Here is a 17201-nt window from a genome sequence, read left to right as displayed (position 1 = left end):
TTTTTTTTTACCTTCAGCTCCCTAATCACCTCAAGTTCATTGAAATAGTCAGCAACTGTCTGAAAAATAAAGTCAATGCATCAGTGTTACAAGTCGACAACTATCCAATGGAACTGGTTAACAAAGGAGGTGTAGGAATGGATCGAGATCTAAAATGGCATTGAACTGATGATCCTCTGAAATCAGTCTTCACAAGATGTATCTCTGTTCAGCATTTTGAAGGGACTATACCCTCCACAACTCCCTGGTCCACTTCCTCACATCACATGACACCTTCCCACACCACTGAGCTGATGAATATTTTTAGCACTTTCTGTTTTATCTCAGACACCCAGCTCCTGCAGTTTCTTGTGTTTCACTTTGTGTACTTGTCATACGTAAGTACAGAGCAAGCTTCTGAGTGGGCACAGTGGCTCTGCACAGAATCTGGGTGGAGCAGGCATGTTTTCTCTGTGACCGCATCGGTATCTCCAGTTACCGCTCATCCCAAAGATGTGCTGGTTAATTGGCTGCTCTACATTGCTCCTAGTGTGGGTGGGAGAGTTGTGGAGAGTTAATAGTCATGAGAATAGGTGTTGGAGAAATATACAGGTGAAATGAGATTGAGGGGTTGCTTTGCAAACTGACATAAACTCAGTGGTTCAATTTGATATAAGGGAATGTATACAGTATACAACCTGAAACTTTTACTTTCTGTAGATTTCCTCAAAACAGAAGAAAAACCCCAGAGAATGAATGACAGAAAAGTGTTAGAATCCCAAAGCCCTCCTCTCCTCTCCCCCACACAAGCAGCAGCAAAGCACCAACCCTCCCCCTCCTCCTTCCCCACCTACCTTAGCAAAACCATCAGCTCCCCCACCCACCATGCAAGCAATAGCAAAGCCTCCAAGAGACCATCAAAAACCACTGTCCATCCCAAGAGTTTGACATCCCACAGACTGTCTCTCTTTCTCACTGATGAGGGAGAGAGAGCCATCACTCCTGCCTTAGCGAGAGGGAAGACCAACAGCTCATTATTTCAGTGTTACAGTCTGCAGCATCGCTTACTTTGACAGCAGTGTACCCTGCTGTCTCAATGTTCTGATCTCTCACAATGCTTCAGTCATGGAATCGGGTCATCCACAGCATCACTCAAGGTTGCAGGAGATTATCCTGGAGATAATGGGCTGAGCAGCCATGTCACAACACAATATGAAATATGAAAATGGTGACTTGGAAGAATTAGCAGTAGTCTTCATGGTGTGTTAACACCGGGAGGAAACGCATATGGTCACAGGGAGAACGTTCAAACTCCTTACAGGCAGCATTGGGAATTGAACCCAGGTCCCCTGTACTGTAAAGACAAGGAAATCTGCAGATGCTGGAAATTCAAGCAACACACATAAAATGCTGGTGGAACACAGCAGGCCAGGCAGCATCTATAAGGAGAAGCACTATCGACGTTTGGGGTCTCAGCCCGAAACGTCGACAGTGCCTCTCCTTATAGATGCTGCCTGGCCTGCTGTGTTCCACCAGCATTTTGTGTGTGTCACCTGTACTGTAAAGTGTTGTGCTAACCACTATGCTACTGTGCCGCCCAAATTTTGTTTGAAAACACTACTGTTAAAGGTACGAGTTAAATGCAAGTTATTGTTATAGGTGTAATGTGCAAAAACACACCAAGGTTAACACAATTTTTGTTTATTTTGGCAAGTTGTTGTAAATAGCTATTCCAAACCTGAAATAAATCAGTAAAATGAAATTGCTCAATGTTATTGTTGACTAATAATGGCGAAGTGATTATAGCAAGGGCTGCTCATTGGGATTTAGACTTTGTATCCTATTATTTATGATTTAGTGGGCAGGGATGGGTGGAGCGAGTGACTTCTACATTTCATTGTTCACTTCAGAACCAGTTCTGTGAGTTTCACATTAAGCTGAAACTTATACCTAGTCTTTGTCGAATCAGCTGCCATTGAAAAGGAACCTCCCTCCAAACTGAGCTCTAATCGAGAGCTGAAGTGCTTAGTGCACATACACGGTCCCTGTGTATGTGTGAGTGTGTGTAGGAGACACAATCCCATGCTGGCAAAGAAAGACTTACAAAGAAAACCAACGTGAGAGGAACTGATTCAAAGGAGATCAGGAAACATGTTCTCAAAAAAGAAGGTCTCTTCAGGTAGCAAGCAATCCAGGTAAGTAGGAAACCTTCCAAATTGGGAATTTAGTGCTGGCAGTCTAGCTGGATTGCTCTGATGTGGGTGAGCAACATCATCCTGATTCAGTTCTGAATTTGCTTTAAACAGAGTGAACAAGCTTGAGTTTACAAAACTTCACCTAATGGAGAGCAGGAAGGCTGCTGGGTGACACAACAGGTTTCAGGAGCTGAATTAATTCAGCACTTATGGGTTCACAGCCAAAATGCGGGGTCGGTCAATGTTCCAGCAGGGGAACAAGTGGAATAGGTAGCTGAGGTGGGAAATTTAGCAACACATGGCAGAGGTAGAGGCTGAGTGTTGTGGAAGTGTTTGGAAAGTGCATTTGTGAATTTTGCTTTTGTAAACTCGGTTTTGAGTTGGCCATTGAGAGAGCTTTTGGAAGCATGTTTCAGCGCAATCTTTTGACTGAAACTTTCCATAAATTCAAATCCAGGTCTCTGAAATGTGTAGACATACTGGCAGAGGTAGGGTTACCATAAAATCTTAGCAGACAGTTCAATGACAACAATACTTTTCTTTGTTCTCAGTTTTGAACTGGATTTAGAGGAGTAAATTAAGAATATTTGATGATTCTCATATTTAATAAATCAAAGAAATGGTTGTCAGTTAACCTCCTCTTCAGAAGCATTGAGTTGATTCAACTAACCTTTGTAGAATATTCTAACACTGAATAATGAATACCAGAAACAAAGTGATTGCTAATAATTAGTATCTATAGAACAGTATAATTTTGAACTTTCATAGACTAATACCTGCAGCAACTCAGTGGGGGATTCTGAGCTGATAGACCAATGGTTCAATCATCCAACACATGCAGATGACTCTTCATTGTGGTATAGGGGTGTCTTTCATACAAACTCCCAACACCCTCCAAACTGGCTATTGTGAATTCCATGACCCTGTTCAGAGAAGGCAGGGGTTTCTTGCTAGACCTTCTTATTCTTGGACCATTATCCCTTCACCGGTGACTGGTTTGTTGGAGCATCAACATCATCATAAAATGCCTGTTATGCCACTGGTGTTTAGGACAGCAATGAAAGTCCTCAATTTTTGTCTGTCCTTAGCTACCTTCCCTATTGTGCCCCAGCCTAATTTCCGTCTCTGTGGTATGGCATCAAGTTGTCTTTGGTCTCCCACGTTTCCTCAAACGAAGTGCTGTCTTAATGATGGAGATGGCCTCTCTTCTCATCACATGCCCACTCCATCTCCAACATTTTCTCATGTTGATTGTGGTCATGTCCTCTTGGTGACACTGAAGGAGTTGGGTGTGGCTAGAGATTTGTCTTGGCCAGAAAATACAGAGTATCTCCGTAACCTCATGGTAGGGAATGACAACAACTTGGCAAGGTCATTCTCTGTCATGCACCAGCATTCTGACCCGTACAAGTGTGTGGACAGAACACAGCTCTGGTACAGCTTCACCTTGCTGTGGATGCTGTACTTTGTAGATCTCCTTTTGTTATTCATTTGTGGGAGCTGTGGCCCACTTTACAACAGTGTTTACTCTTCATTAACACTTCACTTGGTAAATAATGTGGGATTTCCTGAGGTTTGTAAAGGTGGTTAATGAATACAGTTTGTACAATTCATTCTTCTTATCCTCAAACCACTTGGTTGTACTCTTGGCTAAGTCAGCTGTCTATATGCTGAAAAATAGGTGACATTTTAGTGGCAAGTTAGAGGTAGGCAGCCTATACCAATATGAGGAACTTCATTCTTGTGAGTGATATGTTAAACTGCTGATCAGGTAATCTTATTTGAAGAAAAACAAATTGCTTTCTCACATTATTCCCACCCCACACCACCTCCTGCCTTCCTCTTCTCACCTGGATTTACATATCTCCTGTCAGCTCCTGTTTCACCTTCTGCCCCTACCCTTCTTAATCCAGCTTCTGCCCTCTTCCTTTCTAGTCCAGATGAAAGGTTTTGGTCCGAAATGTTGACTGTTTATCTATTTAGAGATATAGCATGGAATTGGCCCTTACAGCTCCACCACCCATCAACCCCTCATTTAACCCTAGCCTAATCATGTGGCACTTGACAATGACCTATTAACCTACTAACCAGTATGTCTTTGAACTGTGGAAGGACAACCAGAGTGCCCACAAAAACCCACACATTCCATGGGGAGGATGTACAAACTTCTTGCAGATGGTGTTGGGATTTAACTCTGAACTTTGACACTCTGAGCTGTAGAAGCATTACGCTACCATGGTCCCTCCATGAATACTGTCTGATCCACAGAATTCCTCCAGCATTTTGTGTGTGTTGCTCCAGGAGTGTTTCAGTGAACACCACCCTCCCCCACTTGAAGCAATGCCTCATCTTTGACTCAATTGTCTGTGTTTGTGAGATCTTGTTGTGTATATCCCAGCTGTGAGGTGCATTGTTAAAAGAAACCATATAGATGTTAGTTCTTCCCACCACTTCAGCAGATCAATTTCCTCCATCAATAATCCTTGGGCACTTGACAGTCTAACCAGTGCTCAGAGCTGCAGAGTTAAAGCTGGGTGCAAGCAAGGTGAAAGTGCTGATGTTTCTGAGCCTGAGCCTGAGCCTCTCCAGATGCTGATGCATCACAGTTCATTTTCAGCCAATTGCATTTCAAAGTTCCAAAGTTGTTAGTTTGGTTTTGTGAACACTGACTGGTGATTTTCCATTGTGATTGAAAAGCCCATTTGTCATTGCAAGCACTCGTAAGAATGCCAGGAATTCAGGGTGGAGAGAAAGTATGTAAAGGAAAGGACTACACCCCATTCTTCCAATGCAGTAGAACCTTTATCAAAACGATTAACTATTGATTCCACAAGGTGGCTGTGATTTATTTCAATCCGAACAGGACGTGATTACAGATCCAAGCCATTTCTGACCTCTCTGCTCAGTGCCTCTCTGTACTGAATTGGCCTGTACATCTACCTCACATCAACACCAGTGGAAAGGGAAGGAATGCTTCACTATGAAGGTGCCAAGTGCTGCCTGGTAGTGAGAACTCCAGAAGCCAATTCACACAAGAGATTCTGCAGATGTTCAAAATCCAGAGTAACCCAGACAAAATGATGGAGGAACTCAGCAGGTCCAGCAGCATTTATAGAAAGGAATAAAGAGTTGATGTTTCAGGCCGAGACCCCAATCCTGATGAAGGGTGTTAGCACAAAACATTAACTGTTTACTCCCTTCCTAGAGGCTGTTTGACCCGCTGAGTTCCTCCAGTAATTTGTGTGCATTTCTCTGTATCATTAACCAGCAGATGAACAAACCCAAATTTCCAGGGTCCAAATCTAGACCCTCAACAGCCCTTGCCAACCCATTGTGTATCCTCCCATCCTCTGGTTCTTGGGAAGGTAGCACACACAATTCCATAGGGCCTGGTCACCCTTTAGTTCCTTGTTTAATCATCGTTAATTCCCTGGTGATTCCAGAGGATGTGTTTGGACAGGGATATGCTTCGCTAGTGGACCCAGGCAGGTGATCTACTGAGGTTCGATCAGTGTACACTTTGGTCAGTTAAGTCAACACCTGGATCACCAAACATGGCATGGATGATGATCTGGAACCAAGGTAACCTGCTCTCCTTGGCCACATTCACATTATGGGAGGGAAGTTCGTCCCAGGATCTCTGGACTTCCAAACACATTTTGGTTGTGGGAGCACTTTCAATCTGTGGCCATTGTTTTAATGCAGAAACAGCAGTGAAAATGTGTTGAGTAAAATCAGACAAACACAGCTTGAGAACTCAAGGATTGCCTTGAAGCTTGATTTAACCCATTTTTTGTCACATTAAATGGATATTGTGTTTAATGTCAACAGCTAAACGGAGACTTGCATAAAAAATTGTGAGATTTTCCTTTAAAGAGTTGTCCACATTTTCTCCTGCATGTTTATCAATGTCAGCTGCATGCATTGCTTGTCACTGCTGTTATCCTTTATTGACCTGGAAGTGTTCCAATGCCATAAAGTCCACTCTCCATGGCAGCCCTACAGTACAATGGTGAGGATGTGATTAAGCTAGAGCTAGTGCAGAAACGATTCACAAGAATGTTGCCAGGACTAAGGGCTGGAGATATACAGAGAGGTTGGATAGGCTGGGACTGTTCACCCAGAGCAAAGAAGGCTGAGGAGCAGCCTTATGGACATCTATATCATCATGAAAGGACTAGGTAAGGTGGATGGTCACAGTCTTTTCCTCAGGGAAGTAAGAGTCTAAAGTTAGAGGACATCCGTTTCAGATGAGTGGATAAAGTTTATGGGAGATGTTAAAGGTAGGTTGGTGATTGAGGCTGATACAATAGAGGTATTTAAGAGACTCTGGTACATGAATGTAAGAAAAATAGAGGATTACAGTTTGTGTAGGAACAAAGGGTTAAATTGATAATAGGATAGATTAACAAGTCAGTACAACATTGAAGGCCAAAGTCCCTGGACTGTTCTATGTTCCATGTTCTACTAGGGCTGGTATGTGAATAGGAACGGTTCAGAGGAATGCGGCCAAACATGAGCAAATGGAACTAGCTCAGGTAGGCACTTTATTTGCTATGGATGAGTTGAGCTGAAGGACCTGTTTCTGTGCTGTACTCTGTGAGGTGAGGAAGATGAGAGGGTCATGGGGAGAGCTAACGCATTTCTGCGAATGCATTTGCCCTGCACTTCTTCACCCATCTATTCCATTGCCCTAAGTGTCAAATACATCTGAAGCTTTTAAGGGACATTTAGATAGGCACATGAATATGAGAAAGATGGAGAGATAAAGACATTGTGTAGGTAGGAGGGATTAGCTTTTGGGTAATTTTGAGTTACTCTTTACCTGGTACAGTACAACATTGTGGGCTGAAGGGCCTGTGCCTGTGCTGTCCTCTAAATGTCCCCAACGTACTATCATGCACAACATTATCAAACAGGAAGAGATCATGAGATCTGGTTTCTGTGGTTCAAAATTGCTGCACTCTGAATTACACAGGGGAGAGATCTGCTGTCATAGCAGAGCCAGTCTTCACTTTGGTACAGTGGGGAAACACTGGTGTGCGGGAGGGAGGGAACACATTAATTCATGTATGATTGGAAACTTGGTGCAGCGCTGGCACTTTGTTGGATGGTGAGTGAAAAATGCAACACCAAACCTGACTGAGCAGGGGAGTGTTGCATGGTGGAGACATCAGTGTCCGTGCAGACAATTGCAGGGAGGAGGAGACTTCAACTAGATGAGTTTTGTATTTGTTAAAATCTGGGCAGAAAAGATTCCAGTTTCTGGAATAATCTTTCAGTGAGGGATAAATTATGAGCCCTGAGTCTGAATGTTATGGCTTTACCATCAGCCAACGTGCCGGGACATCCAACTATTTAAGCGAGTTGGCTGGGATAAGTTGAGAAGCTTAGAAATACAGGAAGGCTTTCTCATAATGACTCCATGCACCATGTCCCAGTCAGTGGACTTGCAATTACTTCTCTGATCTCATAGAACTGTCTTTCCGAAATTAACATAAAAAATGCAGAAAGACTTAATGGCCTTCAGCATCCTGACCTTAAGGACGGAGTGTGGAGCCTTTGAGAGGCAGGTTTCAAGAGAAAGAAATGCAATTACTGAATTTTTTGGCAAGGCCAGCATTAATTGTCCATCCTTAATTGCTCTAGGGGTGGGGTGGGGGAAGATGAGCTGCCTTCTACAGCCACAACATTACTTTAGTGAAGATGATCCTACTGTGATGTTAAGGGAGGATTTGGGCCCAGCGATAACATTAGTCTAGTGATAACTTTCCAGATTGGAGTGGGTTTGTGACTGAGAGGGGAACCTGCAGATGTGCTGGTCCAAGCACCTGCTGATTTGTCCGGCTTGTTCCTCGATGTCATGTGTTCCTGGGAGGGTGTTGGATCCTGGGTGAGCCTGGGTGAGTAACTACATTGCAATTTGTAGATGATTCAGATGGCAGTCACTGAGTATCAGGAAAGGAGAAAATGAGTGATTAAGATTTATGATTAAATACTTCACCACATTGCAGGCAACCTGCCAGTCTCACTTCCTCCCACGCCTGCCACAGCAGAAACAATAGGTTAAGTCATCCTTCATGCAGAGAGTTGAACCTTTGATCAGCTTATGCCACATTGCCATGCCACATGTGCCACATTGCCACATTGAGCCACAATGAGCCACATTGCCATGGAAGCCCATTGTCTTGCTCGCTAAAATGACCAGGGAGATTTCCCCAATACACAAACACACTGGTGGAACTCAGCAAGTCAAACAGCATCTAAGGAGGGAAATAAACAGCTGATGTTTTGGGCTGTGGCCCTTCATCGGAAGTGGAAAGGAAGGGGCCAGGAACCAGAAAGTGGGGGTGGGGGAAAGGGAAAGGAGCATTAGCTGGCAAGTGATAGATAGGTCCAGGCGAAGGGGAAGGCGTGTGGGATAGAAGGAAATTCTGTGAGAAGTTGGGAGGTGATAGGTGAAAGAGTTAAAGGGCTGAAAAAGAAGGGATCAAATAGCAGAGGAGAGTGGACCACAGAATAAGGGGAAGGAAGAGGGGAACCAGAGACAGGTGATGGGCATGTGAGGAGAAGAGAAGGAGTGAGAGAGTAGCCAGATGCATCAAAAATTCTGGCATTGAGTCACTTCAACACAATTATGTGCAATGGTAGATAGTTATGCACCATGTCTACTTCCACAATCTACAAAAGAACTTATATCTACAAAACATTTTTCATTGCCTTAAAGTGCAAAGTATATTTATTATCAAAGTACTGATATACCAAAGTACCACCCTGAGATTCATTTTCTTTCTGGCGTTCACAGTAGAACAGAGAAATACAATAGAATCAATGAAGGAATACATGCAAAGACTGACAATCAGCCAGTGTGCAAAAGAAGACAAACTAAAACTGAGTCCTAATAAAGACCCAGTAGAAAAATACCTGGTCAATATCACATTGATATTGTGGCTTTGTGCTGTGTAAGTCTTCCTTTCCTACCTTTCTTTCTAAAAGTATCTATCCAATCTAAGTCAGTCACATACATACGGAAGAAATGTGGCAAATGTTCAGGGGATATTTGTGTGGAGTTCTGCACAGGTACGTTCCAATGAGACAAAGGAACTTATGAATAACTTACGAAAAGTTCAAAAAACTAGGTAATGATAGAGATCCAGAAGATTATAAGGCTAGCAGGAAGGAGCTTAAGAATGAAATTAGGAGAGCCAGAAGGGGCCATGAGAAGGCCCTGGCAGACAGGATTAAGGAAAACCCCAAGGCATACTACAAGTATGTGAAGAGCAAGAGGATAAGATTTGAGAGAATAGGACCTATCAAGTGTGACTATGGAAAAGTGTATGAAACTGAAGGAGATAGCAGAGGTACTTAATGAATACTTTGCTTCAGTATTCACTACAGAAAAGGATCTTGGTGATTGTAGGGATGACTTACAGCAAACTGAAAAGCTTGAGCATGTAGATATTAAGAAAGAGGATGTGTTGGAGGTTTTGGAAAGCATCAAGTTGAATAAGTCACCGGGACCGGATGGGATGTACCCCAGGCTACCATGGGAAACAAGGAAGGAGATTGCTGAGCTTCTGACAATGATCTTTGCATCATCAATGAGGACAGGAGAGGTTCCGGAGGATTGGAGGGTTGCAAATGTTGTTCCCTTATTCAAGAATGGGAGTAGAGATAGCTCAGGAAATTATAGACCAGTGAGTCTTACATCAGTGGTTGGTAAGTTGATGGAGAAGATCCTAGAAGCAGGATTTTTGAACATTTGGAGAGGCATAATATGATTAGGAATAGTCAGTATGGCTTTGTCAAAGTCAGGTCGTGCCTTACGAACCTGATTGAATTTTTTGAGGATGAGACTAAACACATTGATGAAGGTAGAATCATAGATGTAGTGTATATGGATTTCAGCAAGGCATTTGATAAGGTACCCCATGCAAGGCTTATTGAGAAAGTAAGGAGGCATGGGATCCAAGGGAATGCTGTTTTGTGGATTCAGAACTGGCTTGCCCACAGAAGGCAAAGAGTGTTTGTAGATGGATTATATTCTGCATGGAGGTCAGTGATCAGTGGTGTGCCTCAGGGATCTGTTCTGAGACCCCTACTCTTCGTGAATTTTATAAATGACCTGGATGAGCAAGTGAAGGGATGGTTAGTAAATTTGCTGATGACACAAGGGTTGGAGATGTTCTGGATAGAGTAGAGGGCTGTGTTACGTATCCCGTAACTGGATCACTTACCAGCAAAGATAGAGAGGTCCGCTGAAGTCTGATGGTACAATTTTTAAACGTTTTATTTTATAAAGGGGCACAAAAGTAAGGTTAATACAAACATTCAGATAACATACATCATCAATACTCAATCTAAAGCGCAGGTATAGTAATAATCAATAAGAAATAAGCTCTATCGTTGTCTAGGGGTAATGTATATATTATCTGCTGTATATCTAAAAGTCTCTTGCGGTCACTGCAGTTCCACCAGCTGCTGTCTTTTGTGGTGTCGCGGTGGTGCACTTTTGTTGGAGGGAGAGAGATAGAGATTGAATGGAACAGTTACCCGGCAGGTTTTTCCAACCTTTATGAGTTCGATCCGTCGGAGTCTCGTTGGGGAATGGACGCTCACTTGTGGCCTCTCCTGTAGCTAAGCCGTTCTTCCGTAGTGAGGTCACCAATCCCAGGCAAGGAAAAGACGCACACGAACCCCACCACCGGCTGTCGCTATTATACGCTGTCACAGGATTTCTAGCGTGTCTTCTGGTGCGTCTGGGGGGCCGTCTTTACAACCCCTCTTTTATCTGAACTCACGGGGTCTCAGATGTCAATCAGGTTGGGATGATGCAATCTCTCTCCATCTCTCCACCCACGTTGCCCTGAGGGTATACACGTGTACAATGTCCTGTGTATGTTACTAAAAAGGGCTTCTTTGGTTTGTTACGAGTAGGAATGCTTCTTTGTCTGTTAAAAGTTTCTCTCGCCGTTGCTTCGCTTTAGAATGGCTGATATGGTAATTGTATTCATTTGTTAATCAATGGGGAATGTTATTGTGTTTTATGAGGCTGGGAACTTGGGGGAGGGGTTGCGCGGGCTTGGGGTGTGAGGAGAGTCGGGAGGAGAGACGAACAAGGAAGGTGGATGGGCGCTGGACGGCTCGTAGGACCACCGCGACTGGCGCTGGTCCCAGGGGTGACGACGAGGCTGTCGGATGATTCGTTGATTGAGCTCCTACAATGTGCATTACACTGACTGAACTTTGATAAGTTGGCGCCTTTTGTTTTTTTCTTTCCTTTTATATAGGTATATTGTATTCCCTAATACTTCTTTAGTTAATGTTAGTAAATTCTATAAAGTGTATTTCATAACGGTATTTGGTGTGAAGTTGATATGGTGAGCGGCGCGAGGCATAAACTCGATTCTCACAGCACCTGCATGTAAGGGAGGTGGGTTGGTGTGTGGCTGGATCTCCTTTTCCCCAGACATATACCAGCCTTTGTGGGTAAGTGTTACACACGTAGTACAGTTCCCAATTCACAAAGGTGTCTCCACGAGACAATGACCACAGTCGCCAGCTTTTGCCTCGCCATGAAACGAGGGACACCGCATGTATCTCTCTCTTCTCTTGGGTCATTGACCCCCCCTTCACTAGGGCTCTGGCGATTCTCACTAAGGAGGGGGCTGGGATCATAACAGCTGTCAGAGGTTACAGTGGGACAAAACTGGGCTGAGAAGTGGCAGATGGAGTTCAACCCAGATGTGTGAGGTGGATCATTTTGGCAGGTCAAATATGACAGCAGAATATAGTATTAACAGTAAGACTCTTGGCAGTGTGGAGGATCAGAACGATCTTGGGGTCCGAGTCCACAGGACACTCAAAGCTGCTGCGCAGTTTGACTCTGTGGTTAAAAAAGCATACGGTGCATTGGGATTGAGTTTAGGAGCCAAGAGGTAAGAGGTAATGTTGCAGCTGTATAGGACCCTGGTCAGACCCCGCTTGGAATACTGTGCTCAGGTCTGGTCGCCTCACTACAGGAAGGATATGGTAATCATAGAAAGGGTACAGAGGAGATTTACAAGGAGCCAGAACCTCCTGTGATTGCATTGAACCAAATCTGGCTTGATGACTGAGAATCTTAATCAGAAGGGATATGAACCAGATGTAAGCCAGAATGAAGCCAAGGTGTGATCGTAAGGATAATTATGAACTTGACTTGCAATCCCTTAAGTTTAAAAAGTGAAGAGGGATCCGATCAAAGTATTAACATGACACAGAGATATAGTCAGATAGGCTCCTCCCTCTGGTACCATTTTCAGACTGGGCAGGAAACCAAAACCTGTAAACTGGATGAAATATATCCCTTTGCATCATTTTGAAGAGAGAATTAAGAGGGCACTTCCTGACAAAAGGACCAATAATTATTCTGTAGACAACGGCACCAAAGGAAACACAGATGATCTAGTAATGATCGCTCTGGGCAGTGTTGTGCTGGCAACTTGTTTGCTCAGACTGTAAAGGATTTGAGCTATTTTCAAAATAAATTAATGCAAATTTTTCTCACTGAACCTGCCCTTGCAATCACTAAATACTAGCCTTAATATGCATAATGCAACACACCCAGATACTGGTGGAGCAGGAAATTCTTTTGCAGTCAGTTCTGAACAAGTCTGGATGGGTGGGACTATCACTGCGTGCTTGATGAAGGCTGTCTTGTTTGCCAGTGATCAAATGTGTTCAAATGTTCACCATTAACCTAGCCAGTTGTATCTAATGAGGGTCTGTGTGTAGCAGATCCCAACAAATGTAACCCCACTGAAACCTTTACCATCAGCTACTATTTCACAGGACCTGTCCTGGACCCAATACATAAGTGGAATTGCGAAGAAAGCATGACAGTGCCTCTACTTTGTCAGAAGTTTGCAGAGATTCGACACAACATCTGAAACCTTGACAAACTTTATAGATGTGTAGTGGAGAGTATATTGACTGGCTGCATCACAGCCTGGTTATGGAAACATCAATGCGTTTGAATGGAAAATCCTACAAAAAGTATGGATTCTGCCCAGTACATCACAGGTAGAACCCTCCCTACCATTGAGTACATCTACATGAAACACTTGTCATATGAAAGCTGCATCCATCATCAGAGAACCCCACCACCCAGGTCATGCTCTTTTCTCACTGATGCCATCAGGTAGAAGGTACAAGAGCCTCAGGACTCACACCACCAGGTTCAAGAACAGTACTGCTCCTCATCCATCAGTCTCTTGAATAAAAACGATAACCACACTCAACTTCACTTTATTGGGAGTTAGCTATACTTTATTAGGAGTTTGAAGAGATTTAGCATGTCAACAAATACACTCAAAAATTTCTATAGTTGTACCATGGAGAGCATTCTGACAGACTGCATCACTGTCAGGTATGGAGGGGCTACTGCACAAGACCAAAATTTATTATTTACAAGCATTTATATCAGTCAATAACTATAGACAGAAGAATACAAACCTAATGATTTTCCAATTTTATTTTTTATTTATTGAGCTACAACATGGAATAGGTCCCTCCAGCTCCTGGAGCTGCGCCACCCAGAAATCCCCTGATTTAATCCTCGTCTAATCACGGGACAACTTCCAATGACCAATTAACCTTCTTACTGGTACACCTTTGGACTGTGGAAGGAAATTGGAGCACCCAGAGGAAACCCACACGGTCCTGGGGAGAGCATACAAACTCCTGATTCTTTCAACACTCCACAACATAAACAAAACTTAATAATTCTTACAGCTAAATACACTGGTTCCTGATAAACTCACAGATGATCTAACCATATTCTAAGGTGTTAACCTTAAATATCGAGTCTTGAATATACATCAAAGATACAGCTGAGTTTATTGTCAAATGCATGTGCGCAAGGTGCAAGGTGCAGCAGTATCTCAGGCTCATAGTATCATATAAACAGCCTCCACAAGAAAACAAATTATTCACAGCTTATACAAGAAAGAGTACAATTAGAGCAAAAATGGCCCATTTTAGTGCAAAGTGATCAAAGTAGTCATAGTGTTATTAAACTGTAGTGATTAAGGTTTCGCTGGTTGGCTCAAGAAATGAATGGTTGAAGGGAAGTTCTTGAACCTGGTGGCTTGGGACGTGAGGCACCTGGCAGTGGCAAAAAGGAAGCGTGGGCTGGGGGGGATCATCGATGATGGATGTTGCCTTGCTGGGGCAACGCTTCCTGGAGATATTGGCCACAGTGGAGGCGATATGCCCATGTTGTATTGAGCAAAGACAACTACTTTCTGTAACCTCTTATGCTGCTGCACATTCAAAATACCACAATACTTTCAACACTGCATCTGTAAAAGTTTGTCAAGAGTATTTGGTGACAAGCTGAACTTCCTTAACATCCTAAGAAAGTAAAGACACTGGCACACTTTGCTTATGATTCTATCCGTATGCCAGGTTTTGGAAAGATCATCCAATAATTAACATCCAGAAACTGAAAACTGCTGTCCCTCTCATCACTGATCCCTCAGTATAGATTGGTGCATGTTTGCCTTCCCGCAGTCAATAATTAGCTCTTTTGTTTTGCTGTCACTAAGTGAGCGGTTGTTGTTGCAGTACAACTCATAATCAGAATCAGAATCAGGTTTATTATCACTGGCATGTGTCGTGAAATTTGTTAACTTAGCAAAAGCAGTTCAATGTAATACATAATATAGAAGAAAACAGTAAAAATAAATAAGTAAATCAAAACAGAAAAATAATATGCATTAAAAAAGTGAGGTAGTGTTCATGGGCTCAATGTCCATTTGGGAATCGGATGGCAGAGGGGAAGAAGCTGTTCCTGAATCGCTGAGTGTGTGCCTTCAGGCTTCTGTGCCTCCTACCTGATGGTAACAGTGAGAAAAGGGCATGCCCTGGGTGCTGGAAGTCTTTAATAATGGATGCTGCCTTTCTGAGACACCGCTTCTTGAAGATGTTCTGGCTACTATGTAGGCTAGTACCCAAGATGGATCTGACTAAATTTATGATCCTCTGCAGCTTCTTTCGGACCTGTGCAGTAGCCCCTCCATACCAGGCAGTGATACAGCCTGTCAGAATGCACTCCATGGTACAACTATAGAAGTTTTTGAGTGTATTTGTTGATATAACTAAACTAATGAAGTTTAGTTGCTGTCTTGTCTTCTTTATGTTGGGACCAGGTTAGGTCCTCAGAGATCTTGACACCCAGGAAGTTGAAACTGCTCACTCTCTCCACTTCTGATCCCTCTGAGGATTGGTATGTGTTCCTTCGTCTTAACCTTCCTGAAGTCTACAATCAGAATTAGAAGGAAAGTCTATTGTTAATTATTGGCATTGTTAATGGGATATGTTAAGTTATGGAATTGCAGTTGATGCTTAGGAATGTTTGTAGGATACCTGGTTGAGTACTGGCACTCATTTCTCACCACCTGTCTCTGGATGGTACCCAGGCAACATTACTTACTGTCCTGCTGTAGTCTTGGTTACAGATCACTGAACCAACATACAAGTACATCCAGGTCTGAAGAAACATCACCTTGTAATGTTTGGGTCTAAGTGCCTCTGTTGATCACAATCTGAGCCCAGCCCAGCAGCTTAGTGAACAGGACTCTGACTTTCACACCAACCCCTTTCCCGGGGAACTGGGCTGCCTCCTGCTCCACAATACCACAACCCTACCAATAGTTACAGTCTTCATACAACACACACATTAATCTTCTCTCCTTTCATCCTCCCAGTAAGTTCTACATTTGGATAGCGGCTGTCCCAGCGTTCCGGAGAACCAGTTATATTGTCTCATCTTGAGCCTCCTTGTTCCTTACATCTGCTTGAAGTTAGCAAGACTACTATTCCCACCAAACCATATTCCAACAATGTTCCTCAAGAATTGTTTGTCACTCAGGGCATCTCCTGTTACTGTAGTTCTGTCCTTATACAGTCTCCAATGACATCGGACTTTGCGGGCCTTTGTACAACTTTCTGTTGCAGCGAGGGAAACCAGATGGCAGACACTAAATATCACAACACAGCAAATCTCCAAGCTTTGACAAACACTCACAACTCATCTGATGTCCTAGAATGTATATCTTGTTCTATACTTTGGTCCAGTCAACTGCAGACTGTCATTTTTATCAGCACTGCCTTCTTGAGCACTCTGTAAAGGTACATCTTTAATCCAATATTTAATCAAAGCAACATAAGAACATAAAGAAATAGGAGCAGGAGTTGGCCATCTAGCCTGTCAAGCCTGCTTCACCTTTCAATACGATCATGGTTGATCTGGCTGTGGACTCAACTCCACCTACCTGGCTTTTACCCTCAACCATTAACTTCCTGAATCTTTTGAGCTGTGTCTGAGATTGGTCAGTGTGTTGGGTCCGAGGTTCGGTCAGTGTGTTGGGTCCGAGGTTCAGTCAGTGTATTGGAGTTATCCCGAAGGTTGGGACAATGAGCAGGTGGTGGGATCATATTGCAGCTGGCAGGGATGAGGAATTATGATGTGCTAAATATAAGAGGAGGTGATGATCAGGGGATCTCTTTTTCTGTGCTATTTGAGAATGTTGGGTGAGAGCAGATTCAATCAACAGAGCAAGTGCAAGAGAGTGCTCCAGTGTTTTAACTGAGGCCAGCTTGTTATGATCTGAGCTTGAGTCAATGTGTTGGATGCTGAGGTTCAGTCATTCTGTTGAGGTCTGAGTTTGTTCAATGTGTTGGATGCAATTTGAACACAACGAAGATCATGTTTAGAACAAAAACAAATAACAGTCTAATGTCAACACACACAAAATGCTGGTGGAACACAGCAGGCCAGGCAGCATCTATAGGGAGAAGCGCTGTCGATGTTTCAGGCCGAGAGTCTCGGCCTGAAACATCGACAGCGCTTCTCCCTATAGATGCTGCCTGGCCTGCTGTGTTCCACCAGCATTTTGTGTGTGTTGTTGTTTGAATTTCCAGCATCTGCAGATTTCCTCGTGTTTGAACAGTCTAATGTAGTGGTCAAAATGTTAAAAGTGG

The 17201-nt window shown here is 43.3% G+C and overlaps 1 protein-coding gene across 1 annotated transcript in view; it reads left to right on the top strand.

Moving 5' to 3' along the window:
* The first annotated feature begins 1937 nt into the window (after positions 1–1937).
* LOC140714962 (envoplakin-like) overlaps positions 1938–17201 on the top strand; it is an 83094-nt gene continuing 67830 nt past the window's right edge. The window contains exon 1 of the mRNA XM_073026667.1: positions 1938–2174. Coding sequence (XP_072882768.1) covers positions 2131–2174 — 44 coding nt within the window. The 5' untranslated portion in view covers positions 1938–2130. The remainder of the gene's footprint in view (positions 2175–17201) is intronic.

The sequence above is a fragment of the Hemitrygon akajei genome, chromosome 22 (genome assembly GCF_048418815.1).
Source record: "Hemitrygon akajei chromosome 22, sHemAka1.3, whole genome shotgun sequence".
Taxonomy (NCBI): Eukaryota; Metazoa; Chordata; class Chondrichthyes; order Myliobatiformes; family Dasyatidae; genus Hemitrygon; species Hemitrygon akajei.
The sequence above is the reverse complement of the archived record's forward strand: the minus strand, read 5'-3'. Positions and strand labels throughout refer to the sequence as shown.